The 27586-nt window shown below is 41.2% G+C and overlaps 1 protein-coding gene and 1 long non-coding RNA gene across 2 annotated transcripts; both read right to left on the minus strand.

Annotated features, from left to right (window-relative positions):
- Positions 1-322: 322 nt before the first annotated feature.
- On the minus strand, positions 323-10116 carry chn1 (chimerin 1). Its single transcript, XM_069702592.1, has 7 exons — positions 9339-10116; positions 7928-8012; positions 4650-4823; positions 3460-3537; positions 2620-2757; positions 1542-1647; positions 323-1205 (listed from the first exon to the last, which is right to left on the minus strand). The coding sequence occupies exons 1-7, from the start codon at positions 9588-9590 to the stop codon at positions 1034-1036; spliced, it is 1005 nt and encodes a 334-aa protein (XP_069558693.1). The 5' UTR covers positions 9591-10116; the 3' UTR covers positions 323-1033.
- A 9508-nt stretch (positions 10117-19624) lies between these two features.
- On the minus strand, positions 19625-25393 carry LOC138623212 (uncharacterized). The gene is made up of 4 exons (XR_011311070.1): positions 25347-25393; positions 22476-22613; positions 21071-21192; positions 19625-19665 (listed from the first exon to the last, which is right to left on the minus strand). It is a non-coding gene; the product is annotated as an uncharacterized lncRNA (long non-coding RNA).
- Positions 25394-27586: the final 2193 nt, after the last annotated feature.

A 27586-nucleotide genomic window follows, 5' to 3' on the forward strand; every position in this document is an offset into this window, starting at 1 on the left:
TTAGCATCTGTCCTCTCACCTGTGCTTTGCCAGCACACAACTTCAGTGTTTTGGTTCACACTCTCTCCTTTAAAAGCGTTGTTTCCAGATGTCACAGGCAGATGTTCACTGGATAAACTCAAAGTTAGAGAGTAGCTGGTGGAGCATTAAAAAAAAAAAAAGAGTCTCTTGTCGTTCTGCCTTTGAGGGCAGAAACCAAGAAAGCTAATATAAGAGCTGCCCTGTATCTGTTGGATATATCCATATCAACTTAAGTGTTTAAAACTCTTTCCTGCTGCCTTCGAGAGGCCAAACAAAAAACAGATATTACTTTAACCACAAATGTAATCGAGACTTTTATTTAGGAAATTCAGATGACTCATGAAGCACCTAATTTCTGAGTACGGTTTAATAAATTAAAGTGATCATGCACAAGTTGTGTACAAAAACATTACAGTAAAAAAAATGTAATTCACAAATAATGCTGTTTTTAACACAATAGAAATGTTAAGGTCAAGCAAATGCACCAGTGTGTACACAATAAGAAGAAAGGCTCATACAACTAAGAACTGTAGGTGACGTAAAAACATTTCAGAAGATAAAAAAATACAGCATCATAAAAATTACCCTGGAAAAAAATTAGTAGCTTATTTTTGCATCCAGCTCTACAAAGTTTCACAGAAATAACTGCACAGCCGGCAGCTGGGAATGTGGACAGTAACAACTAGAGAAGAGACGAAAAGCAAAAATCACATCAGCACTACACGATCTCAACACATGCTGGGTTACGACTACAAAGCAACAGAGACCTGGCACCATGCATGCCCGTCTTTCAGCTTCTGAAAATCCCCCGACAAAAATGGGGAGACATAAGATATGTACAAGTGTAAGGTTCATCGTCCACACCCAGTACGGGGCAGGACGAGATGTTAGGTCAGCACTAATCCATACGCAAGGCATCTAACAAAATGTACCAATCAGTGTAAAACAAACAGTCATTCTTTACACAAAAGGAGGATTAGAAAGCGGTTTCTATAAATGTCCTGATCTGTGTTCAGAAGAGCACCTCTTCGTTTTTAATGAGCACCTCCACCACCTGTCTCTGGTAGCGGATGTCATTCAGTGCTGTTATGGCGTCCAGGTTGGGAGCACGCATGAGGGTGGGCCCGAAAACGATGGCAAGGTTTTCTGCATTCATCAGGTTGAATTTCTCATTCTGTGTCACCCTGCAATATGTAATAGAGTTAGTGAAATACACACACACACACACACACACACACACACACACACACACACACACACACACACACACACACACACACACACACACACACACACACACACACACACACACACACACACCCTGGCAGACTTTTAATGACTGCATGAGAATTAGTGGGAGAGGGATTGAATATTACATTATAGCCAAAAGTACAGATAATAATTTAATATAATGTACTCTATTATAAACATATGTTTCTGTTAAGATGCAGAATAAAGTGAAGGTGGCCCCCTCTTACTAATTTGAATACTGTCCCCTTAAACTTGCCTGGATTACTTACCTTTTTAAGTGGGCCATGAGGTACTTGAGCGTTTCACTGTGTGAAGGCGGCAGCAGAGCGAGAGCCTCGCGGAAAGCTTCCAGCTTCTTCTCTGAGTCTGTGAGTTCTGGGAAACGGAGAGGAGGATGCTGTTATTGTGGCCAAGCTACACTTTCCAATGAATCCATGAAGTTACTTGTGTGGTGTAATAAAAGCCTTCTGTCTCGGAGGAAATCTGAGGAGGCCCTGCTGTTTGGAGCTGATGCAAATGAGCACTTTATCTGTGCTGTGGACTGGACAGTTGTTTCTCTGGCAAACATCATTTTAGTTTAATATTCATTCAGCAGTGTTGAGTTTTAAAAGTCATTAGACTGCAGTCCAGTATACAGCTGCACAAACTACAGTCTCAAAAACAGAATAAATTCATGTAAAAACTCTGGAATGACATTATATGAGATCTCTTCCACTGAAAACATTACGACTTGTCATTGTCAACGAAAAAAGTTAAAAAGCGCTGTTGTTTCGTTTTGTTGAGTTCATTTAAATAAAATCGTTTAATTTATGTTCATGGTTGAACCTATTTTAGATTTTGGATACGATATAAACTGGCAGCAGGACATATATTAAGTCAATGTCAAATATTTAATGTGAAGTATAAATTTGAATTTTTAAAGTGATCCGGTGTTATATTTTCTTCCGGGTAGGGAATGCACAGGTGTAATAATGATGGCTGTCTCCCTCTCACCCTCACTGTCATGGTTCACTGGGACACTTAATGGAAGCGAGCCATCAATAATACATCTGCACTTTACCTGCTCTAACAAGTCAAATGTCTGCCAGGAAACAGGTCTATGCAGAAATAACACGCTGGTTGAAGAGTTACTGAACTGAGTTCACCCTGTAAACATTTTCTGCAAAAAAAAAAAATAATGAATAGATTTATTTTTTTTTTTTTCTAAACCAGAAAAATAATTGGTTTAATAAATGCAGGTCTTGTTTGTAACGTTATGACCACATGAAGAAAACTTGATGGTGACAGTGTTAACTAGCAGAATCCTGCACACACGGATCCAGGTGTGTTTCTGTGGTGGTGACGTACTTGCAGCCTCGATGAACTGAGGGTAAGCGTCGTATGAGATGACGGGAACAGGCAAATCCCTGAGGTACAGTTTCAGCGCACCCGTGATGATATTGATGTCTTCATAGGCGTTCACCGAGATGTCTGTCTTCTCACCATCTGTGTAGATGTGTGATGGAATAAAAGGAGACGAGAGGAAGAAACTTTCACTGTAAAAATGGCTCACGAGCAGCTCTTGCACATCACAGAGTGAATTGAGGAATAAATAGACTGTGTTACAAGTGGTGGAGAAAAATGTCGAATGGAGCTCTATATTTCTGCAAAGTAGCTGCTATCATCCGCCTGGCCTGTTCTATTCTGACTTTCCCTCAGTTATGCATGCTTCTCAGAGCAGGCCATGGCCTACTTGTGCTGGCAGACAGAACATCACAGTGCTGTGAGCTGGAATGACACTCTGTCATGGATGATCTCCCACATGCGGATCGGGCTAAGAGTTGAGCCCACTGCTGCAGGGTTTTTCTTACAGTTAAAATTCACACTGCACTGGGCCAAGACAGGTTTATTCTCACTAAGTCCACTACTGAATCCCAACACAGGAGAGGGGCTTTTTTTCCCCCAGCTATGTTTAATGCAGTCAGAGTAAATCCGTGGTTTGTAACCCCTGAGGTCCCCCCCCCTGTCTGTCCACACGGTGAAACCCGGCTGGAGAGGGACGTTTCAGGACAGGATCTGCACTCCCAGATGGACACTTATCCCTCACAAATATGTCACTTTCTCATTAATCTGAAGTGTTCTGCAAGCACATAATGTCTAGTGTCATGTTGTGCTTTGACAGCGATCTATAAAACATGGGAGACACACCTTTATCAAACCCCGTCTTGACTTCTTCCACTGAATCGCTGAATCCAGATATTCTGTAGAGGCCCTCCGACTTCAATCCTAAAGGCGCAAACATGAAGTAAACAACCTTTCAGACACTGAGGCGCTGTCAGGAGTAATGTAGAAAAATCTGCATGCACACATCGCCATGGGTAATCTAGAAAATGCTAATAAACACTCTTAAATATGCATAAGAAATTATGGATGAAATGTCCACAATGTCACACAATGGAACAACATGGGCAGATGCAAATAGTTTTCTGCATCACTGGGAAAAATAATAAAGACATAAATCAAACTTAGCTACAGACACGTATTAGAGGGCAGACAATGAGGGAGCAACGAGTTTCCTACATAGCTGAATGATTTAACTGAAACGCAATCAACTAAGGCAGCAGGAAACAGAGTAATGTATTCCTCATTACACATTACAATTACCAGCAATCTCATCACTCTTCTCAGTCACACAAAAAACATGAACTCAGCCAGTAATTGAATCACACTTTCAGCACCTGAGAAGTACATATTACAGATTGCTTACAATTAAAATTAAAGAGGATTTGTTTTCCCAAGTACAAATAAGGCAAACAGGATCCTTGAACTTAGTTTTCAAATAGGTCGAGATTAAATATTTTCTTTTGGGTAAAATGAACAAAAAATGTTAAAAATGACTGATGTTCAAGTAATCGTTTTTTTTAAATACATAATTTCATAAACTTTACTGGTTCTCCTTGGATAATTAGTAAATGTCTTCAGTGAAATAACATTCAAATGATTTAATTAAAATAATTATGGCCGTTCATTGCCTCCATTATTCGTCCTTTGCAGTCTGCAGCTTTTTTTTCTACTGAAATGCTTTGATGGAAATGCTCCAAGTGAATGGAATTAATGTCGACCAATCACGGCAGTATTACAGCTGTGGATTTAAAATCAAATGAATGGGGACTTAAAATAAACAGCAGGCCCTGCATTTATAATTGGGAACATTATTCTTATTTCAAGCTACAGTATACATTTGAGACGAACATAATGCACACACACAAAGTGCGCACACACACACACACACACACACACACACACACACACACACACACACACACACACACACACACACACACACACACACACACACACACATTTTTCACGCATGCTCACTAACATGTCAGACTGACCTCTGGACTCGATCTCTCGTATGCACATGTCCACCACCATGGGGCGGGCCGTGTTGTAAGCGTTCACCAGGGTCGTCAGGTCACAGCTGTAGACTTTACGGATGTGTCTCAGGTCCGGCTTGCAGTCGTTGGGCACCAGAGCTGAACATTGTTTGTGGACATTTAAACCACAGTCTAGAGAGAGAGAGAGAGAGAGAGAGAGAGAGAGAGAGAGACACACACACACACACACACACACACACACACACACACACACACACACACACACACACGATTTTAGTTCAGACATGTCGGCTTTAATAAGCTATAATGAAAGGAAAGGGTGGTGGACTGTGATGCTCATATTTGCAGTTCAATTTGTGTTTGAATTGAGAGCTACCACACACACACACACACACACACACACACACACACACACACACACACACACACACACACACACACACACACACACACACACACACACACACACACACACACACACCATTCAACACCAGGTTCATTTTGATCTGGTTCGCTGGGTTCACGTGTGTGTTTTGGCTGGTAGAGGAGTGTTAATCCCCCCTCGATCAATACCTGCCCCTGAAATGCCACAAGACCACTGGAGAGCTCTTTCCCTCTACCGCACATGGCATTGGAGTCACCTTGAGCGCTGCAGATCCAAAGTCACCTCTATAGAAGACCACTTATTTACTGAAAACGTACCAAATCATGAAATTAACATGAATGAAGAAGAAAAACAGGAGGATCGACCACAGAAAAACTGTTTTCCATTTAAAATATTCCTACTTCAAATGACAAAAGAATTTGATATGCGAGGAAATTCCATTGTTTACATTTTTTCCCTCCACTTTCAGACAGAAGTAGCACCTCACTGGGTGTTTAATGGGCACATTAGTCACGATGTTAGCGTAAGTACCCCGCATAGCGTTTTCCCTTCAGTCACAGTGGATGGGGGGGCCTGAGGCACAGCTGTTGGAGGGCAGGATTCACCTTGTCGGGAGCAGAGGTGCCCGTGGAGAGCAGATGCAGAGAGAGATACTGCAGCTCTGCTTTGTAACAGAGATGCATGTAGGGAATTAGAGGAACAGTGAGAACGCTGTGGCCTGGAGGAGCGACGGCCAACGCTGCTGCGCGCTCCATTCATTTTCCAAATCCGAGCTCACACACAATGGCTGCGGAAGCAGCGATTGAGGCGCTGTGGGCTACAGAAGACCTACTTTCCCAGACTAAAATGGGGCAGCTCTTTCAAGCTCTTAGATCTTTCTGAGCATTCTCCAAGTCCTTCAAGGTTGTTGTTTTTGGTTTTTAAAACACCACGTGGTGTTTGATCCCAAAAACATAAAAAAATATATAAATTTGATCCTTCAAAAGATTCGCTTCTTTTTAGATGTTAAATAAAAAGCTACTTCTGAAAGCTGAGACTCTGTTTCTAGAAGGACCTCTGACTATATTTGGATTAATATGGGTCCCTGGAGAAATTCATACTGCGTGAATGTATATGCATTGATGCAGAAATGTAATTACCTTAAGAGATGATTCTCTTAAGGACATGAGACAGGCAGTATAATAGAGGAGGGCCTGTCATCAGACACAAGGCTGCTGAGCTCCTGTTGTCCATGTGAGCACACTGATGACCCTGGGTCCCAGGTGGAGGGGTTGGGGGTGGTGTCGGTGAAGGTGCAGAGCCCTAGGGACATCAGGAGCCAAGCTGATGCTCCTCACTGCACCGTCAGCTCCGTTGCTACGGTGAGGAAGCTGCAGCTCAGATTTGAGAGGAAGGTTGCAAATTTCTAATCAGCACATTATCAATATGTCTAACGGGCAGAAGTACCAGCTGAAACCGGTCTGTTTCTGACTGGAGGGGAAAACAAAAAGCACTACCACTGTTTGTGAGAGGCCTTTTTATTCTACTAAGTAACTTAAATAGGGGTTTGACCTAGCTCTCTGGTTGAAGCCGGCTGAATTTTAATGTGTGAGGAAATAGAGCTCCCTCCCCACAACTCCCAGCTCTGCTCCTCATTAAAGAGACATGCCAGCTTTGTTTTCCTTCATGGGCATGATGGGATGAGGCTGGGGGGGCGTACTCTGACGAGGAAATGTGGCACAACAAGCACAAGCAGAGGCTGGCTTCCTGGCGCTCGGCCAAAAACAGTTCACACATACAAAAAGAAAAGGGGGTGGGAGAACAGTTTTTGGTATGCAAATGTGAGCATCATGTGAGACTTTGCTGCCCTAGATTCTGGTAGCTGTGGTCGAGTCTGAAGGAATGGCAGTAGATGTATAAGCTGATAAAGACCGGCTTCAAACATATGTGCCTTTATCTCGATGGCTGTCAGCTTTTAAAATCAAGACATGAATAATTGATATCGGAGCTCCCACAGATTTGTGTGACACACTTTGTTTCGTCAATAAAACATCAAAGACACACATCCGACTATATTAAAGTACTACTCTGGGATGGGAGACGAACTCTTACTAGAAAGACTGTGCAATCGAAAAATCTAGTCAGTATTTGACAGGCAAGTCAGTCAATATACAAGAAATTATTTCCCTTACAATAACAGGAGGGAATAGTTTACACCTGTCACGCAAAGCAGAAGAAGATTCACAAAGTCTGAAAATTATTACAGATTGTCAGCGAGTAAAGTCTGCTCACACTATGGAGCAAATAATCACAAAATGCCTCCATGAGAATAATAACAACTGAGCTTTAAACCACATTATTTTTGTGAGCTGCGTGATACTGTATTTGGCCCACTGTGTTTTCTCAGGCCGATAAAGTGACAAATGTTCATCCATTAAGGTCATCAAATTGGAAACACAGAAAGCCTTTGTTATTGTGATAATGGTGACTGGATGTGAAGAGCTGAGCCCTGAGCTAAATAGCTAGATAGATAGATAGAAATAGAAAATAGAAATAAATATTATCGGTCAGCATAGACAGCTCTGAAAACTCGTTCTTCTGCATGTTTGAAGCTCATTCACAAACTCTGTGGAGAAAGAAGTAGGTCAGAAATAACATTTATATTCCCGCTATTTATCATACCCGCTACATAACCCCCACAGAGCCATCCTTTCCTTCTGTTACACAACCTTAATCCTCAATCTACTGTTGAGATTTGAGATTAAAACTCCATAATCCACATCCAGATGTACCAAAAGCCAAGTAGCCAAAACATATACAGTAATGCTCACTTTGCACACCATCAGTGGACCCAGAGTGTGATGTAAAGGGATCCGTGTAGATAAGGCTGCGTTAATGTCGAGAAACAAACCTGCACATTTGACGCCCTGAGCCATCAGTCCCCACATGAAGCTGGCACAGTGCTCGCACCAGTGAGGCCCTCGAAAGGTGTGCACCTGCAACAGAGAGGAGGACGGTGACAGATATTAGCGATGGAGAGCAATGACAACAGAGGGCGAGAACAGTGGGAGGTTGCAGCTATTTACCCCATGGACACCCCTTCCCCTTCTTCCAGCCTGTCAGGAGGCCCTTTGGTGCTGCCTATTTAAATGACACAGTGGAGGAGGACTAGCATGTGTGTGGAGGAGGATTGTTGTTTAAGCAGAGCCTCAAACTGACAACACTGAGGTGGGTGCAGCTGTGACTTTGAGCAGCAGATGATTTTGCCATCATGGCACAATAGGCTGTGACACATCGTCACAGAGAAGGTGCGTGTTGTCAGGGGACCTTTTTCTATGGAAACACAGGCCACCTTGCTGGTGTAGGAAAGGGAGACCCCCTCCACACACTCTCCAGCAGGTAACAACAGCCCAGCCAATCAGAGAGGCCCCTGGGAGCACGAGCAAACCACAACTCTCCCAGTGTTCCTGCAGTGAGTCAATAGCAGCTGCAGAAGGAAAAGCCATTATATAGTGTGTTGCTACTTCATGGCGTGCTCAACGCTGTGCAGGGCATCGTGTTATGAAATATGAATCAGAGGTCAACTGAAAAGTTGACATCAGCGGTGTTCCCAACCACCTGGATGGGATGTCATCTGACATTTCTGGGGGCATTTTTCCATGTTTGTAAAATGTAATGACTACAATCTAACATGTCCTAATTAATTTAACTTTCAAAGTGCTTAGATTGGAAAGGTTGAAATAAAAGACCTATTTCAGTGGCACAGTTTTGTTGTACTTCATGATATATTTTGTCTGTAAATATGTCAATATATTGGCTTTCCTTTGATTTCACACAAATCGTCCACTCCCCCTTGGTTGCAGAAGCTTCATACACACCTAAAGGTTGAAATGCAACCTTCAGTAAAACAAGAGAACAAAGCAGCAGAAGGAGCCCAGCGAGCATCAGCAGTTTAAAAGCCTTGATGGTAATATTTCTCTCACTGCTCTCCATCCCATTAACTCAACGAGGAGAGTGAGCCAACAGCCAACACTCCTCCACTGTTTTCTCGGCCTAATCTCTCCATCTGGTGCTCAAACCAACACCAGTGGTCCACAGACCACCCAACAGATTTTCTTTTGATAGAGGCTCACTGGACAGACCAAAAACAGCCCTGTTTTTCATCCTCTCTCCCACTCATTAACAACCCACCTCCCTCCCCCCTTCCATCTCCCACCAGGGGAAGCAAGAGAAGCAGCCCTCTGGCCACACATGATGAAATTAAGCAAACGTTTTGAAGACGCAACAGCTGACAAGTGATCATTCAGTCGACTCAGTCTCACCTTAAAGTTGTGGACTTTCTCAGATTTGGGTGTCCGGTCGCTCTCCTTCAGTGTCGCTCTGCGAACCAATGAGGTGAGCTGCGAATAGGCGAATAGTTTCAGTGGCTGCCAGAAAGTGGCTGAAGGTTTTTGTGGCCCCATCCTCATCCCCAGAGCGGCGGCCAGAATATCCTCCTGATTGGCCTCTCGCTTGGCCTTTTGCACCAGAGGCTTCTCTTCCTTGTGAACCTCGTAGGAATCTCTAGATGGCATTCTGGAGCTGCAGCCTCCCAAACCGGATGAAGAAACAAACCCAGTGGAAAAGTCCCAAAAAAATGAAGGGTAAACTCCTTGATGTTCAGAGCAAGTATATATCAAACCATATTACTGGCATTGTCCCGATTAAATAGAGACATTGCAGACAAGAAACTGCAAATTTAAATGATTTAAAAATTTTTTTTTAAAAGTCTGAAAACCATTCAAAAGAGTCCAAAAAGAGATACAAAAAACCCCCCAGCCACTCAGGTCCCTCTAAAATCTTCTCACAGCAGTGAGAATAGATCAAGTGGAGCCTCAGTGACAGGAGTGCCAGGTTTTATACAAAAGAGGTACAGCCTTGGGTGCTCATGTGGTTCTCTGGGAACGTATATGCAGATGAGCTGAGTGGTTGCGCTAATCCTCTCCTCCCTGTGCAGAGCTGATATTCTCCCTGGAACAGAGACAGCACACTGTTGTGTTTGGATGCTGCCGGGGCGGACGGAGAGAGAGAGGGGGAGGAGTATGGGGGCGGTTCCTGTAGTAGTCACAGCAGATTAAATGGATTCCGCCGGCCAATCGCAGCGTGCGTACAAGAGCTTTATAGTAGCCCGCACCCCGCCCCCACACAACCGTCAGATATCCAAGCAGGGGCGCCTGGGTGGGATGAAATGAGAGTGGGATGATAATGAGCGATGAATGAGTCATGCATCAAGAGTGGGCCTGGAGAACTTGCGACAGCAGCGGGCCGTTAGAGAGGGGAGCTATTTTCCAAATCATGTTGCCACAGAAACGGGGACAAAACAGGGGACCGCAAAGTGCAAAAAAACACAAAAGCCGCAAGCATCCAACCAAAAGATGACATCATTGCTCAACAACTGCATTTCAGATTTAACAGAATTGGATTCAAAACAAAACAAAAAAAAATGAACAAAGAACAATCAGAAACATAAAAGCAACTTTGGAAAAAATATGCTGTTTTTGAAACGAACTGCTTCTAACAGCAAACAGTTTTTAAACATCCATCCATGATGAAACAGCTTTGAAATTTTAACATCATTATGCACCAAAACAATAAAATCCCAATTCTGAGCTCTGCTCCAGAGGACATATTTGTGTTTTTTGTTTTTGTTGCACTCTTTCAGGCTCTTTTTCCTCTAAATTGTTTATTCTCCATGATGTGAATCTCCTTGAATTGCCTTCAGCGGTGATATGTGCTCTATAAATAAACAATAACCACGTAAACACCACCCTAAAGCAATCAATGCAATTCAATTCTAATGTGATAGAATAGTAATAAAAAATAGCAATAGTTTCATATTATAGGTCACAAATCAATATTCAGTTTCGAGCTTATTCCCTTTTAAAATATACAATAAAGAATTAAACAGCAGATGTCTGTAGGCATGGATCTGAAGCTGGGAGCCTTCTTCTCTCTTTCTTTCTTTGTTTGTCTGAATCTTCATTTCCTTGAGGTATACGCTGATGCAAGCCTCATGTTGTCTGCATACAAATGAAGTATCAAATATAGCATCATGATTGCAATGTGCGAGAAAAGGATCTGCAACCTGCCTCTAATTCACACTGCAAGTCAAATGTGATTATGCTCCCACGTTTCAGAGTCTAAATCAGGCTCAGCTGCTAAAGTGCAACGTCCTCACCTTTTTTAGAGGACAGCTGTAGAGCGAGTGACTGTACAGACTGTAGACTCTGCTTCAGAAATCAATGACTGTTATAGCTCTCGCTGCTCCCACCTCGAGAAGGAGCAGAAAAGAGGCTTTGAAGATCAGTGTACTTTATGTAGAGTGGCATCCCAAACTGTGGTCTCTGACAGGGACAGGTTCACTACATGAAAGGAAACAGTGCAGCTATGCCCTCCCTCATGCTCGGGGAAAGTCTCTGCTCAGGAGGGGACCTGAGAGTGCTATAGATAAAAACACAGTAAGAGCCTTTCATATGCACCAGTTCCTCCTCTCAGACCCGGAGCCCCTCACAAGGTTTTGCAGCGTAATTGCGTTGCCTGCTGTTGAGTGCAGCGTGAGCGTCTGACTCCCAGGATGTGGTTTACTTTGAACGCAGCTCTAATTGACACGGATTGATTTGCTTGTTTCCCAAACATGTCCAGAGGTGGGACCCTTGAGGACGGATGTAAACAGTGTGGTATCTTTTACATCTCTGTAATGCCCATCTGTCTCCGGCCTGGACACTTGAATGCTGGTATTCCTCCACATTTAGGTTTCAAACTGTAACTCACAAAGAGACCGTTTGATTCTGGTTTGACCCAGAAACCGGCACTCAAAACTTTCTCATTCTTTCTGTAAACTTCTTTTCCTCACTTCCTCCCACTCTCTTTTAATCCATTAAGCCGTTGATGACGCTGAGTGTTTCTGTAGGGTAAGACGGTCGTTACATAAGCAAACGTTCTTCTAATGTGCTGCTGACCCCGAACGACAGAAAGACCCTTTTAGAAAACGGGAGCAGTCGTTCTCGTGGTCTCAACGTGAGCTCTCAGGGCTGTGATTTCCATCACAGTCAACATAACACTCACTGTTTGAGATTAATAAGCAACAGCCGTAATAATCCTTCACAGCAAAAGAAAGCAACAAAAAGTTTTTAGTGACGTAAAACACTAACAAAAGATACCAAACTCATCCTCAAGCAAAGCTGTTGATCACCAAGTTACATAATGTTACATAACTGGGAACTGAAGCTCGATTGTGAGAGTGAAAGACAAGACATCAAAGTCTACGTACAGAGAGGGATGACGTCCGCACACAAAGCTTTCAGTAGAGCTACAGAACACCAAGCAAGTGAAATGACCAGAAGAAATCTGCATCGTGTAGGTCTTCACAGGAGAGACGTCAACAGTTTGCAGCCATTTTAAATGCATATAGTTAAAGGCAGCGGATTGTTTAAAATGAGAGTGTTTGTTCTGGAGGAAGACCCCACCGCCAGGAAATACCACATAGACATAAGATGCAGCACAAACGGTTTCCTCCTTATTGCTGCTGCTGCTGCAAGAAAACCTGGAACAAATCACACCGTATTTTACCGCGACAAATAGATTACCTGCATGTGGCTGGAACAGTCTGCGCTTTGACAGTGATTTATGGCCGGCTGCTATCACATTTTGCTATTCACACTGCAAGGTCAAAACATCCGTAGGACACACACTCCTCGCAATGCATGGATACAACAGAGAAGTCACAGTCTCAGCTGCAGTTTTTTTTAACAGTGGATTTATCCTTTGTCTGTAATTTTACTCCTGTGAGAGATTAAAAAAAAATAATTAAAAAAAAAAAGAATAAATATATTGTCCTGGATTTATCTGCTTCTGTTAACTTCATTCTCGTAAAGGAATATCTGCTCACTAAACCGACCCTGATTGATGCACTCGTGATGACTGTAACAGTGAAGTCAGCTGGATGTAAAAGTTATTCTGCTTCAGTGGTACGGAAGCAAGTCAGTGATCACACAACAACAGGATGATCTCAGAAAGCCCTATAAATATCTATTCTCTGTTTACACTTGAGTGGTGGGGATTTGTAATATAAGCAAGAAATACCATTATTTTCATCCCTCTTGCTTCCAAAATCTCTGTATTGCTGGAGATAGCAGTATTAAATATCACTTAATATATTTTTTTCATCAGTTACTTGAGGCCGCACAACCATAATTAACCTCTCAGTTAAGTGCAAATGTTGTCATTAATCCTGTCTGGAGAAACAATGTGGTTGCCACGAAGCCATCTACTCAGGAATCACCTGTTTATATAAAGAACGACTGGGTATTATAGGGAATGACAAATGGTTGTGAAGAATAATTAAAAGGCTGGAGTGGTTCTTTATCTCTGTGAGGCTCTGCTGAGAGCCTTTCCCCCACACCGGCGCTGTGAATACCGTTGATGAATGACTCATTGTGCATCAGCTATTTTGGCAGCAGAGTGATGATAACAGGACAGGCTGAGTTAGGTAATGCCTCAAAATATTTAGTCAGTCTTGGAAGTGTTTTAAGAGAGGAACGTGAAAATCTGCATGAAAATGAAGAGAATGTGTTCATTTACTTTTTAATCAACAAAGGATTTCAGGAGTTTTCAGATCATTTGGGTTTTTTCTTCTTTCTTTCTTTTCTTTTTTTTTTAAAAGACAGTTTGGTTTGTGTACAAATTACACAATGATAAAATGGACTAAATTAATTAATGAAATGTTATGTGCCCTTTTTTCGAGTCTTATAAACTACATTGGGGTGTTTTGTTATGCTAGGCTAACCATGTGCTGGTTGTAGCTCTCAATTATATTTGAGTAACATGCAGCTTCTTAAATGTCGATTTTCTGAGTTGCAGAAAATATACCACAGTCTATAAATTATTCTCGTTTCATTTCTTTTTTGAGAACAGGATATGAAGAAGATGCTTCATGTATTATGAAAAGCTGTTTGTGTGAGCGTCCAGCGTTAAAGATCTGAGAGTTGAACGTCGCCCGCTGTCCTCATAATACTGGACGGATGCAGCAGCTGTATATCGCTCTCTTATGTAACGGTACCTTAACTCCTCTAAGAAGAGATTCCTGCAGGACACAGAGGTTTCACGGGCAGCTCAATCGACTTTGGTTTTTATCTATAACAATCGATCAATAAGAATAATCAATACGACATAGAGAGGAACATTTACACTTTCTAAAAACATCCTGATAAGCAGCTGGATGTGACTCAAGTTTGAGAGAAAAGCTTAAAGCTATCTGGAGTATTAGTTCATAACCACGGCTGAATGAACACAAGCCTCCAGGACTTCAACATATCTCAGGTTTACAGAACTGATTTTTTTTTTTACATTCATACACCGTAAATAGAACAATCATTTAGGGAACATGTTATTTCACATCCCAGTAAAATCCCCAAATTTTCCTTTTGACTTTTCCTATAAATAATGATGAAATTGATCACTATAAAAGGTTTAGTAAGCCCCTATAGATCCATACATGTCAGACAGATGAGTGATAACTGCCTTTTAATTCATCTGATAACAGATGAGATGGGAACACAATGTGCACGAGGCAGATAATCTGCTTAATGCACCGCGTAGAAAAAAAACAAAAAGAGAGAAACAAGTGTTGCTTCTGCAGCTTGTTTTCCAGTGTTTGAGGACAGGTGGCTCAGAGCCACGTTCTGGCAGCAGGTCTCGACTGTCTGATCAGTAATCTGCTCACTGTCTGCTCTGGCTGGAGGACACAAACCTGTGCAGCGTCGACCATATTGTATCTTATTAGGTTTCACTTTCTGTGGAGGAGCAGCATCTGTTTGAGGTGTCAGGTTCCCACGAGAACAATGTTTGTGAGCCGGTGGACTTCTTTCATCCAGCACCGGTTGTTTTACCGGGTGAAAGTAACAGACCGGCCCCGTGAGCGGGCAATGTTGATGCACGTGTGGTTAGATGTATTAGATAGTTGCTGATGTGTGAATAACTGAATTACCGTGTTGTGTATTATGCTCCGCTGAAAATATAATTCATTTTAAGCAAGAGGGTGAATGCTTTATGTTAAAAGAAAAACAAAAAGAAATGCTTTGTAGTTCTGGTTCTGTCCGAGCTCAGAATTTTTTTGGTCTACCTCAAAAGGCAAAACATCTGCTAGATTGAGCTAAATGCTAACCTGTTCACAATGACTACCAACATGGGATTTATTGCTGGTTCATCATCTTTGGCCAAAATTTGCTTCAATATTATATATATATATATATATATATATATATATTATATTTTGAACCTCAGATCTCAGGAATTAGCTTTTTGCATGTTGAAAGATATTAACAACACACATGACCTCATTTCTAAATACCTGAAATCAGACTTTATTCGAATAAAAAAAAAACATTGCTGACAGCATTTCCACTCCTACTGCAGTGTTGTGGTGTCATAGCAGCTGGTAGAGACAACATGATTGACACTGATTGCTGCATAAACAAGCTGATAGATATGAAAGGATCTAAATTCATATCTGTCCAAGACAAGACATTTGGCTTCAGGCAGTTTTCAAATCAGCAGGCCATGAATATCAAATCATTCAAAATTGCACAGAGCAGAGCGACTGGTGGACATCTGGTCCAACGGTGCCAGAGCTGTGCTGCCTGCTTGTTAGCATATCAAAGACAGGGCTGTATTTTTCCAGAAGAGAAATAATCATTTGAATGGTAATAATATTTTATATGAACATTTTAGAAAAGCACCTTCGCCTTACATAATAGCCAGAAGACGACATTATACAAGCTAATGACTGTAATCTGCCAAGAATTTCAGACAGAGTCGCTCTTTGTTTCTAAGTGCAAAAGTTGGACGCCCCCCCCCCCCACCCGACCAGAACCACCACCAACCTCGTTATCCAACCTTGTTTGTGAGTTGCCTGCACTCTGAGAATACACAACACGCAGCACAGAAGAAAGGGAATGTTTTCAACGGAGGTTATTCAGCTGCAAACGTCGCCCTCAACCTTTCCTCCCTTCTCTGAATTTATTTCAAAGAGATGTGAAATTGTCAGTTTCTACGTAATCTCTTCCTGCGCTGTTCGCCGAGGACAGTTTCCCTCATTGTGGACGCGCTGCCTCGCTCGCCGACGGCCACGTTTTCCTCCGGAGGCCGGTGTCTGAGACTTGGAGCTCGCGTACCATCCTTTGTATTCGATGGTTAACACACCATACAAATAAGCAAAGGTCTTATGTGTTCTATAGTTTGAATGAACCGCTTTGACCCAAACTATCTTTAAGAGCTGAGATTTGCACAAAGCCTCTTTCAGTTGGATTGAAGATCCTCTGCTGCTATTGTTGCAAAAATAACTTGAATATGTCTCTTGACCACCTCCAGTCTTAACCTGCCACATGCAGCCCAAGTTTACAGATGAAAACAGTCTCAGTTCAGTTGAACCGTTCGGCTTTCCATCATATCACGATCTTCATTATACTGAGGAAGACTTCCCCGACTAATGACTAAATTCAAAGCTGCTATTCTGAAACTCATAATGTCTGTCCATGCAAGGCGCTCGCCTGCCATCGGGAGCAACTTGTGATTCAGAGTCTTGCCCAAGGACACTTTGGCATGAGAAACCAGGGATTGAACCACCGACCTTATGATCTGAGCAACAGCTGCCCACAAATATAATGAAAATCCTGTGATATAAGGAGACCACATGGACTATAAAAGCATTTTGTTGTTCTGTTTGTCTCGTGAAGTTTGGAAAGCCACCAACTTGGACGCAGTGATGTGGAAACCATTTTTCTTTTTGATTATTGGGTCTTTTGCTTTCTGCTCGTGCTGCAAGCGCCACACGGTTGAGAAAAACTGTTCAGCGACCAGCCAATCAGGAAGCTCTGAACGGATCAGAAATGGATCACGAGAGTAAATACAGAAATGCAGGAGAAGAAAAAAGTTGTTTACATGCAAAAGGAGGTTACTTTCGTCTTTTCTTACCACATTTTCCTCCTTTATGTAACGACAGTCAGCTGTAGCACACGATGCTCGGTTCACCGAGCGGCCAGTCATTACAAGGGCTGGCTTACGAGGTGGATGGAAGGATTGAGGTTAGAAATTGCCTTAATTCCCCCTTTATTACTTCACCGGCCAGAGGAGAGCGGACGAGTGCAATTTTAGATCTGACCCACCATAGAAAGGCATTAAGTTTGTTTGCAATGAGACATAAATGTAATAAAAGAGTGAAAATATCACAGCATGTCTGCAGCGATCAATATCTGTCAGGCTTAGATCTACCGGAGCTGCATGTTTGCACAGAGCCAGTCGACAGAGTGTTGGGATAACAGACAGGAACTGTTGCTGACAGGAGCCCACTATTAAAGGCATCGTCTTCATGTTGAACAAACCATAACATTAGAAGAACTTTAAGACCATTATTAGTCAAAAATAACTATTTGGCTAGATAAGAAAAAAAGAAAACAAAAGAAAAATGTAGTTAATACCCGTTTAAGAAAAACAAAAGTCATCATTTTCAGTATCAGCTGGCGGCCGTCAGATCTTTTGTTACGAATGATCACAATTTAAATGTTTAACAATTATTTAAATGATTAGTTTACCAAAATATGGAAAACAAATTGTATTCTTTTTTTTTTTTTTGTTACAGAATATGATGCAGAAAAAAAGGTGAAATTGTTCTAATTGTGTGTTGTTGTTTTTTTTTCATTTTCGTTAATTATCACAATCCGAGTAAAATTCATCATTAAAGTGCTAATCTCAGATTGGACAATAAAGTTGATCGGTAAACATTAAAATATTCTGCCTCCATTAGATATCTTTATCAGAAGTGTTTGATGACCACATTTCTGTCGATATATTGATCATTGTATTACCATACCAATATTGGCCCCAACAACCCAGTATCTGTATAACCAACAGAATACACCATGAACAGCCTCCACAGGGATTATTTCTTTATATAATAGCAGTTTTTAATTGACTTTTTTGCTACAGAAAAAACTGTCCTTCTTAAAACTATTCTTTGAACTATGCAGAGCAACTGGGTCATTGTATCTGAAACGAGAGACTGCTACTAGGTTTAAAAATAAATCAATGTAATCTTCAGTGCGGTGAATAACATATCAAACGTCTCAACACAGTATTTATGTGGGGATCTTGTTTTATCGTTGTCGTCACAGTGCATAAAAACTAAAACTGTGGGTTTTTGTATTTCTCATGAGCATCGTAACAGAAAAGTAGATGTTGACATCAGACTACGGTTGGAATAAGATATCTTCCTGCATCCAGTCAAAGATGACATCTGACTTGAAAGCAATTTAAAAATTCCTGAAAGCCTGTCGGAAAGCGCAAACAGTAATTAGCCATCTCTTCATTTAATGGGGAAATGTTAAAACAGTGATTATCTTGTCTTTGTTGTCTTGATTAATTCATTCGCTGGCGTGAAAGCGAGCAGCTGCAGGTCTGCAAATCAGCAGCAACAATCACCACATCGCTGCAATCTTCATGGCTGTGTGGGGCGAGGCAGCGATATCAGAGCCCTAAACTATCCATCATTATTTGGGGATCAGATCTCTGAAGTTTTAAAAGGGTTAACTGTGTAAACACTGCGATTAAATATATTTTTCCACGTGCCCACATTTGTGTCCGTGTTGCTCTCTATTTATAAAAAGCTCTACTTGGCAGAATGTATATTATACGTGTAGAAAAATCACACGGCTAGTTTTAGTGTTTTTATTATTCCCCACTAACGTCACAAAAAGACCGAAAAACAAACCATGTGTCTCAATTCTCATCCTGAACCCTCATATGTTCGTGATCCTCATAAAACATGTCAAATACTGTATAGTGTCTTTCTTAAAAAGGGTAATCATTATTGTGGAACAACGAGACTAGTTTTAACTCAAACAGGAAGGTTTAAAGCATCTCATTGTTTCCTCTGCAATCTTAAAACAGTGCTTTGGGAAATCATTTTTACCCTGTTAAAAATGTTTTGAATAACTCAATATTCACTGCTTCTAAAGCATCTGGAGCTCATTCAAGTTTTAGATAACATTAGCATTTTTTTTTATTCAACAGTTTCTCCTGCCGCGGTGCCAACGCTCCGCCGAGGTGGCGCACCATATGTAAACGAATGCAGAGGAAATTTGTTTGGCCCATTTTCAGCCACAGATTAATATTAATATTCATTGCAGGAGGACAGGTTTTGAGAGATTAACAAAAAATAATCTACATAATCATTATAATGACTGTACATGTCACCCTGTGCAATTAAGGCATATTGTAGCAACTATGGAGCGCAGAAAAATGAACTACATCAGGATTAGTAGCAGTAGATTAGTAGTTTCTGCATGACAGCACGCAGTTGCTTGTCAATTTTCTAAGTAAATGAACTAATTACGGTTTGCGCTCAAAGCAACAGCGCCCTCGTCACATTGTCATTATCAACACAACAGATAACTGTTAGTATAGCCTAAAGCCTAAACGTATACAGGGGTGGTTGCTGACTTTGTAAAGCTGGTATGCCGTGATGTATTTATGTCCAACACTCACGGTGCGTTTGCAGCGACTGCCGGCCGGATGATAAACACGACGTCTTTGAGGAACCGGCTGCCTTCAAAATATCTGCAGGCAAAACAAAACAGTCGATAGTCATTGATCACTTGAGCCAAGTAAGTTGTTAGTACCATCAACTATTGAATAGTACTTGCTGATCCTGCTGCTGCAGGTCACCTGCTCATCAAAAATATTATCAAAACAAAGTACACGTGTATATTTTTCGATGCATCCAATATAATATTGGTTTTTATAACAAAAGCTTTGGGGTTTCTTATCAGTTGCCTGCATTAATCTAGGTGTTACCTTAAGAAAAACATCCAGACTTAAAAAAATTTTTTTTTAAAAAACAAAAAAAAAACGATGATGTAAAGAGTGAAAAACAAGAAATCATGACTGTCACTCTCTCAGCTCGCTGGTAGGATTCACAGATCTGTCATCAGCTGGCACAAAAGAGCTGAGAGCTGCCAGACAGACATGATCCTCGTTTCACCTCGATAGTTCTGTTTATGAGCACGAGAAGCATAATATCGCCACTAAAAGCGGTGACCTCACAGTCCCTGGTGTCATCTGATAAACCAGAGTCATCAAGCTCCCCTTCATGTGTGATGAGAAGTAACCTCATTAGCTCGCTGCTGCTCTTAAACATTGGATAGTTAAATCCTGGGTGAGCCGCCTCTTCTGTAATCCCATTAACTTCATCAAGCTCAGCCTCAACTTAACTGCTGGAGAGAAAAAAATGGGTGCGAGACCGTGCAGGAGCTCGCTGAAAGAAAAGTAATACTGTCAAATTGCGTGCTGGCACATATTTTCAAAGTCCACATAAGGATTTGTGAAATTCACATCAGGGCAAAGCTGTTTTTAAACCCATTTAGTAGATTTATGGAAATCCCATTAAAGTGTGACCGACTGAGTCACTGCTGCAGAAACTAGAAGATACGCCGGCTCTGACAAAAATTGACTATTTTTTTTTTTTTAATGGATCACAATGAATATAAAAAAAAGCAGTAACACAATCACAGACTGTGGAGGGAAGCGTGTCTAGAAGGAGGCCGGTTCTTCTGGCTCTTTATGATTATTGATGAAAAGAAAAAGATTTATTCAATCAATAAAATACATTTCAGTGGAAAATAAAAGAGCAGAGTGTGTCTTGATTGATATAATACAGAGTGACAGTAGAAAATGGCTGCTTTGCATCGTGTATTCCTCTAATTTTCACCTAGTACAACCTGCAAGGTCATTTTCAGTAGAGCTGCTCTCTTCATGCATTAGTGAGTCAACTGCTCCGTACATAACAAGGTAATTATTTAGAAGTCATTCTAAATCATTCTTTTAAATATCTACATAAATCTGCATTTTTTTATTGCAGAAGAACCATTTTATCCGTCAGAGTTATATACAGTATGTTTACACACAGGAATCTGACCTCTGCATTTAACCTCTATCTGTGAGAAGCGAAAAAACACACACTTACCCGCCAGCTGATGGGTTATGTGCCTTGCTCAAGGGTACTTCAGCCTTGCTAAGGAATCGAAAATACAACTCTTTGGTCCCAACCGCTGCTTCTCAACCTCCAGTCCACAGCCCATCATGAAACTGCAAACAGAGAGCAGGACATTTGTTACATTTGCAAATCCTTCAATTATGAGGATCTCCTGTTTTTTTTCTGTTTTGCATGATTGCAAACTTAAATTTGAGAGTTTTGGGTGTCTGATCCGATAAAGTAGGACATTTAAATCTCTCATTTTAGACTATAGGAAATTATTTTGGATCAGTTTCACCATTTTATACACAGAATGGACTCATCACTTTAACCTGAATGAGCAAAAACAGAGTGTGTGAAGAATGCGCCTCACAAAACAGTTTAATAGTCCGATTCATCCTAACTCTGATTTATAAATATCCTGTGACTTAATGACAGAAAAAGTTTCTTGAGTTTGAGCTGTTTTTGCTTTTTTTCTGGCAGCAAAGTGAATAAAAAAAAAAACATCAATTTGACGCAACAAAGAAAGGAATCTATCACAATAAGCACCGACCACAAAAATGTGCTGGGAGAGGCAGCCCAATAAAACGCAGCGTACAATATGGTCCGCCATGAAATGATCGACGGCGTAATGAAGGAGCTAATGAGGGGGATCAAGCACGCTGCAGAGCCAATAAATCAACACAACTGTGCCTACAATGATACAAGAGCAATCAGTAATGCTGGTCAGTGCACAGGGAGCGGAGGGGGGGAGGGGGGCATGGGGGTCGACACTGCAATGCAAGCCAATGTCAAGAGCACACTGATTATGGTTTTTGGTATTTACAGAGCACAGCTTGGATGAATGAAAGGTGCATTTTAGTGTAAAAAATGTAATATAATTCAATAATAACAAAATGTATATTTGTTAGTACAGTTAATAAGAATTCCTGTGGACACGCCCCTGGGTAAAAAAAAAATCAATGCTCAGATCCTGTCTGACAATCAATATGTCTTTGCACAGATCGGCACATTGTGAAGAAGATCCCCGGTGTAAGCATGCTGAAGAGAAAAGGTCTTTAGCACTTTAGTTCAGACGCACCTTCAAGGAGCCACATCGGTGGCACGTAATGAAATCATTTAAAAATAATTTGTACTCACACAGAGATCAGAAGAACACTTCCACCCTCATTGTAATCAATACTGATCAATTATTAATTACAAACAAACATCAAGACAGTTTTGCTTTCAAATACTCAACTGTTATGAACAAAGAAAATGGAATAGCAGCAAAGAAGGCAGCTTTTATCTCGTATTTTGAACAAAAGAACAGGAGCGGCAGCAGAGTAAATGAATAACTTATTTTATAGTCACAACAACTTCAACAAAATACATTTGATTAATCCATTTCTCAAACCTCAAATTCACAACCTGCTGTTTACCATCAAACAGGAGGAAATAGTGAGTTTGTTGACTCGACAGCGAAGCGGCTCCCCGACTGGAGGTCAACACGGTCACCAAAGACCACAAGAGGTCGACAGATGATTTACGGGGGCTGGAAACACAAGACAACAACTTATTGTTTTATATTTGTTCGTGTCTTATGAAATACCGTACAGTACTTCAGGCACAAAATAAAATACTCGTACGAATCTTTAACTCTACACTTTCTGAGGCGGAAACACACGATCCACGTGTCGTTTACTTTTCAGCAACTTTCAGATTTACAGAATAAGACGAATAAAATATACTCAACAAAATATAAAATGCAATACTTTTGTTTTCACTTCCTGTTTTATGAGTTGAAGACTTAAAACTACCTCTACGCACACAAAAGATGTATTTCTAAAATTTTGTCCACAAATTGGTTCAAATCTGTGTTAAAGTGTTTTGTTCAGATTTACTATATGTTGAGATGCAGACGACACAGACATCAGGCTTGGAGGAACTATTTACTTTGATACAGGTCCTGCAGTATTTCATGATACTTAATCCTTCTAGTCCACAACATCTCAAAGGGAAAGTATATTTAACTGCTGCTGTGCTGCATGTTGTTATTTTAGCTCTGGCGGTGTAATGCATCTCTAATACACTTTGAAAAGAGTCATTCATTCATATTTATCTGATAATCTTAAACATTCAGAACTAAAGGAGTCTCTATTCACTACAGTATTGCTGCTTTAGAAAAAGGACGTGAATATTTCGCCCATGCAGCAAAAACATCAAATGGCGGCTAAACAATACCAGAGTGGCAGCACTCCTCCAGCTTCCCAGCATGCAGCCTTGTAGCCTCAGCACTGCAAATGGACTGGATCACCATTAAATATTGATAACAATAAGCAAATTCACATAGACCTGCACCTACAGTAATAGGCCCACTGCCATGAATAGACCTCCATGCATACTAATGCCAGCGGAGACTAATGGAGGAGACGTCCTGGTGCCTCCAGACGCACCGGAGATAGCCGGTGCCCAGGGGAGGGATTGGCAGAGTGGCGCACGCTCGGTGCACGTGCACACGCCCGCTGGGGATTCGCCTCCGACCGCGCACTTACTGATAACCGAGCTGATACACCCCTATAATGCTATTAAACAGCAACGGCAGAGGCAGATGCCATGCTCAGTCGCCCTCCGTTCAAGATCAAGAGCAAACACCAGAACAGTGTGTGGAGGTTGCCAACTGAAAATAATGAGCGGTTATGAGTATTTGTAGAAAGAACATATTAGATCTAATCAGGAGTTCAATTAAATGCCCAGACCATGTATGAAAGATATGTTTAATTCACCACATTTAAATGACAATAAGAGGCCATCTTTGCTGGGTGCTGCAGGCAGCTCTCATTGTGCCTCATGTTTGGTTTGGGACAAGACCAGAGTATTTACATAATCTGAATTAAATGTAAATCAAGCCGTTTCATCTTCGTCTCCCTGGAGTTGAGGGGTTAAAAGCATGAACTCAAAAAAACAGCACCCCTCAGCAGGAGGGGGCGAGAGTCCTCATTGTTGAGAGATCTGGAGAGCAAGAGGCCTGCAGCATCTTCATTTCAGCAACCTCTGCGTTTTTAAAATTTAACCCAGATGGCCCCTGAAGGAAAAAGGGCCAGCCAGTTTGTATTTAGGATACAATTCACGTAAATGAGGCAGTTTGGCCTTAATCCTTGCCTAATTAAGTGCCGGTCTGCTGAGGCAGGCTGCTGAGGGCCAAAGCGTAATACCTGTCGAATTATGGGAACAGCTGGAGCCGCCTGCCTGTCAGCAGATCAGCTCCACATTATTATCCTGCTCATTTATTGAGAGGGTAAAACAGGGACACGCATGTCATGGCTCTACACGTGAAACTGGAGAAAACCCGAATGCCTTAGTTTGTGGATGATGTTCAGAGAGGATGCTGAAAGCTGCTCTTCCTGCTGCAGCGGCCAGAAGACGGTGATACCTCGAATGCATTCATTAATGGAGGAAAAAAAAAAACAAAAAAAACTCGGCAAATTAGCATTAAAATCATTATGGAATGAATAATGAATAAAACAGAGCTGTTTGCCATGGGGGGATTTAATTAATCAAACAATCTACATTAATAGTCTTCATGTGGAGGTGGAATAGTTTGGCAAAATAAGTCGGTGATGCTCCGTTTTCCTGAAACCCTTTGATTTAACATCAAAGATGAAGAACTGTATGGAAGCATCGTTCAGTTCCTGCTTTTGTAAATATGCAGCATCGAGCCAAAAGTGTTGTTCTTCTCCGATGCGGTGACCTACATACTAACATTTACAATCCCCCCTGTGATCAGCAGCTAATCAAGGCTGCCCCAGTTACACGATGTTACCGAGCGCCCTGTTGGCAGGCAAAATTCAGTCTGTGTTTTATCCCAAAAACAGAAATTACATTCAGGATTTTACTGCCAAACTGTCACTCACTGCACATCAATAACAACATGTGATGAAAACACTTCGTTTGAATGAAATGACAGCAGTTAAATTATTGAGCAGGTGTTTATTATAAGCTTGTTTGCTTTCCATCCTGATTTAAGAAAATAAAATTCAAACTCCGCTAAATAAATGGAGTATTTATGCCATTAAGAACAGATCCATACAGTGAGTCTTATCACACCTATAAGGTTTGGCTACATCGCCACCTGCTGGGCAATATGAGCTGGTGCATTAATGAGAAACTCAGCTGGAGGATAAATACAGTGGTATAGAAAGTACATTTACTCGAGTACTCTACTTCAGTGACATGATTAAAATATACCACCATAAGAGTGACCGTAACGGTGTGAAGTCTTACTTACGGGTCAATGGACGCAGTAAGACACATTCACGACTTCCACCTCCACCTCCACCTCCACCTCCGAGAGTGCCCTGCAGGTAGCAGGCTCACACCGGAGCGATGGGACGTACCACTCCGAGGGGGTGTGGCGGAATAGTCCAAGTGAGCCTGGCCTTTTCAACGATAACAAACTAAAAGGCAGAATCGTGACATCTATGAATAGTCTCATTATGTTACAGCAAGGTGGGAAAATATTTGTTGATGCATGAGACTTGAGTTGCTTTTATTTCACTATAAATTGAGGTAAAAAAATTTCAACAAAAAAAAAAAAAAAAAAAAAAAAAAAAATTCCCCTCGGGGATTAATAAAGTAACTACCTAACCTAACCTAACCTCTGATGAGTATATATCTTTATAGTTAAATGAATTATTAGGGCACTGTTGTTCTTCAAGGAATTATTATTCTGCGTTATTCTCTGAAAACAACTGCATTTAGAGGCTTTATCATATTCAAAACCTCATGAAAGTTGGTTCATGCAAAAAAAAGTTTGTACTTTAGTGAGGTCGCGAGTGGGCGTGGCCAAATGTGGATCACACCAAGATGTACACAAAAGTTCCAAAGCGCCATTATGTCAACTCAACAGGAAGTCCACCATGTTGAATTTAGTCGCCATTTTTGGCGATTCACAGGTGTTGTACTTTAATTACCTCCTCTTACAGATTTTGTCCGACCGACTTGAAATTGATTCTGTGCACTCTTAACATGTTTGTGATTCAAAGTTATCAAAAGAATTTGTTGTTGTCGATCGGTGTGCCCGTGGCGTGGCGGCCAACAACTGACCCAAAAGTAATTTTTTTTTGCTATACCGTAGTATGACTTTTTTCATAATTTGGATGGCATGCTATAGTATCTATATATATATATTTATTTATTATTATTTTTTTTTTTAAAGACATGACAGGGGGGAGGGGGTTGAACCCTAAAGCTTCATACTGAGAGGTAACAGCAGTAACCACTACACCACCAAACTTCCCAGGTGATAGTTTGCATTGTGACCAATCTTTGGCTAATCTATTTATTCAAATGTGATCAAAATTCTTTTGATAGTAGATATACATGTTTTTAAGGGGGTCTGCAGTGATATTAAATATCCACCAACAGGTGGAATCTGAACCATTAATATCAACCTTGGTGAAGGAGAATCTTTTACCTGTTGAGTTAACCAGACTGTCGGTTGAGTCTCTGGAAGCTCTGAGTGAACTCTTGAAACTCTTTCTCCTGCCGCGGCTCGTTCACCGGCGCCGAAGATAGTCCAGCGGTCTACGACACCGACGCCGAGCTGGAGGCCACCGTATCCGGACACGGGTTCGAGGTAAAACTCATGGTTCACGGAGGGTGAGACCTCCTAAGGCGAGTCCCTCTAAGGGTAAACCACCAGTTCAGTTGTCAGGTTTGCACTCATACTAATACAAAACCAAAGATCACCAACACACTAGAATAGAATAGCATCTAATATCTTCTTGGATTTTTGTCCGAACTACCACAAACTTTACACTTTCCGCAGACTTTTTGAAGATGTTAAAGCCAAAAAAGGCAATTTTTTTTTTTTAAGAGTAAAGAACGAGATCGAAAAAAACATTAAAACTGAATATGGAATATGCGGACCCTCTCGTGCTGCACGGCGGGGCCCCGACCCGCTGGATAACTGCTTGCAGTTTGTATCATTATGTTGCATTTTATTATGATCACCATATTGCACAAATGTCTTGATTTCTTGTATATTTAACTTTTATTATGCTGATCCTTGTGAGCATAATTCAGCCGCTGCTTTATGATTTACCGTGGAGCTGCTCAGTTACGAATACCTACCATGGAAAAACACAAAGATTAATTTCCTCTGATAAACTAACTAACTGAAAGAGAGACTTAAAAACTGTTCCCTGTTTATATATATTTAAATCAGCATGTTTTAAAGTTAAAACATGGGAATAATGTGCTCAGGCAACATTATCATAAACTATAAAATACCTTCAATTGGAGAAAATGGTATTCTATCAGAAATGTGGATGTTTCAGATCTTCCACAAGGTGGCAGACTACACCACAATATGTTTTGGTTCACCAGCAACAGATGTAGTCTCTGACTTGAAGCATGTCATCAGTTCAGATCACTTTACTGGAGGTTTCATGTGACACAGTCTGGCAGCAGCAGGTGAAGCCTGCAGTCCAGTCAGCATCTGTCACTTATGAAGTATTTATAAAG

Source organism: Brachyistius frenatus, unplaced genomic scaffold (assembly GCF_029030835.1).
Source record: "Brachyistius frenatus isolate BFR_SWC_R1_liver_20210118 unplaced genomic scaffold, ASM2903083v1 Contig_42, whole genome shotgun sequence".
Taxonomy (NCBI): domain Eukaryota; kingdom Metazoa; phylum Chordata; class Actinopteri; family Embiotocidae; genus Brachyistius; species Brachyistius frenatus.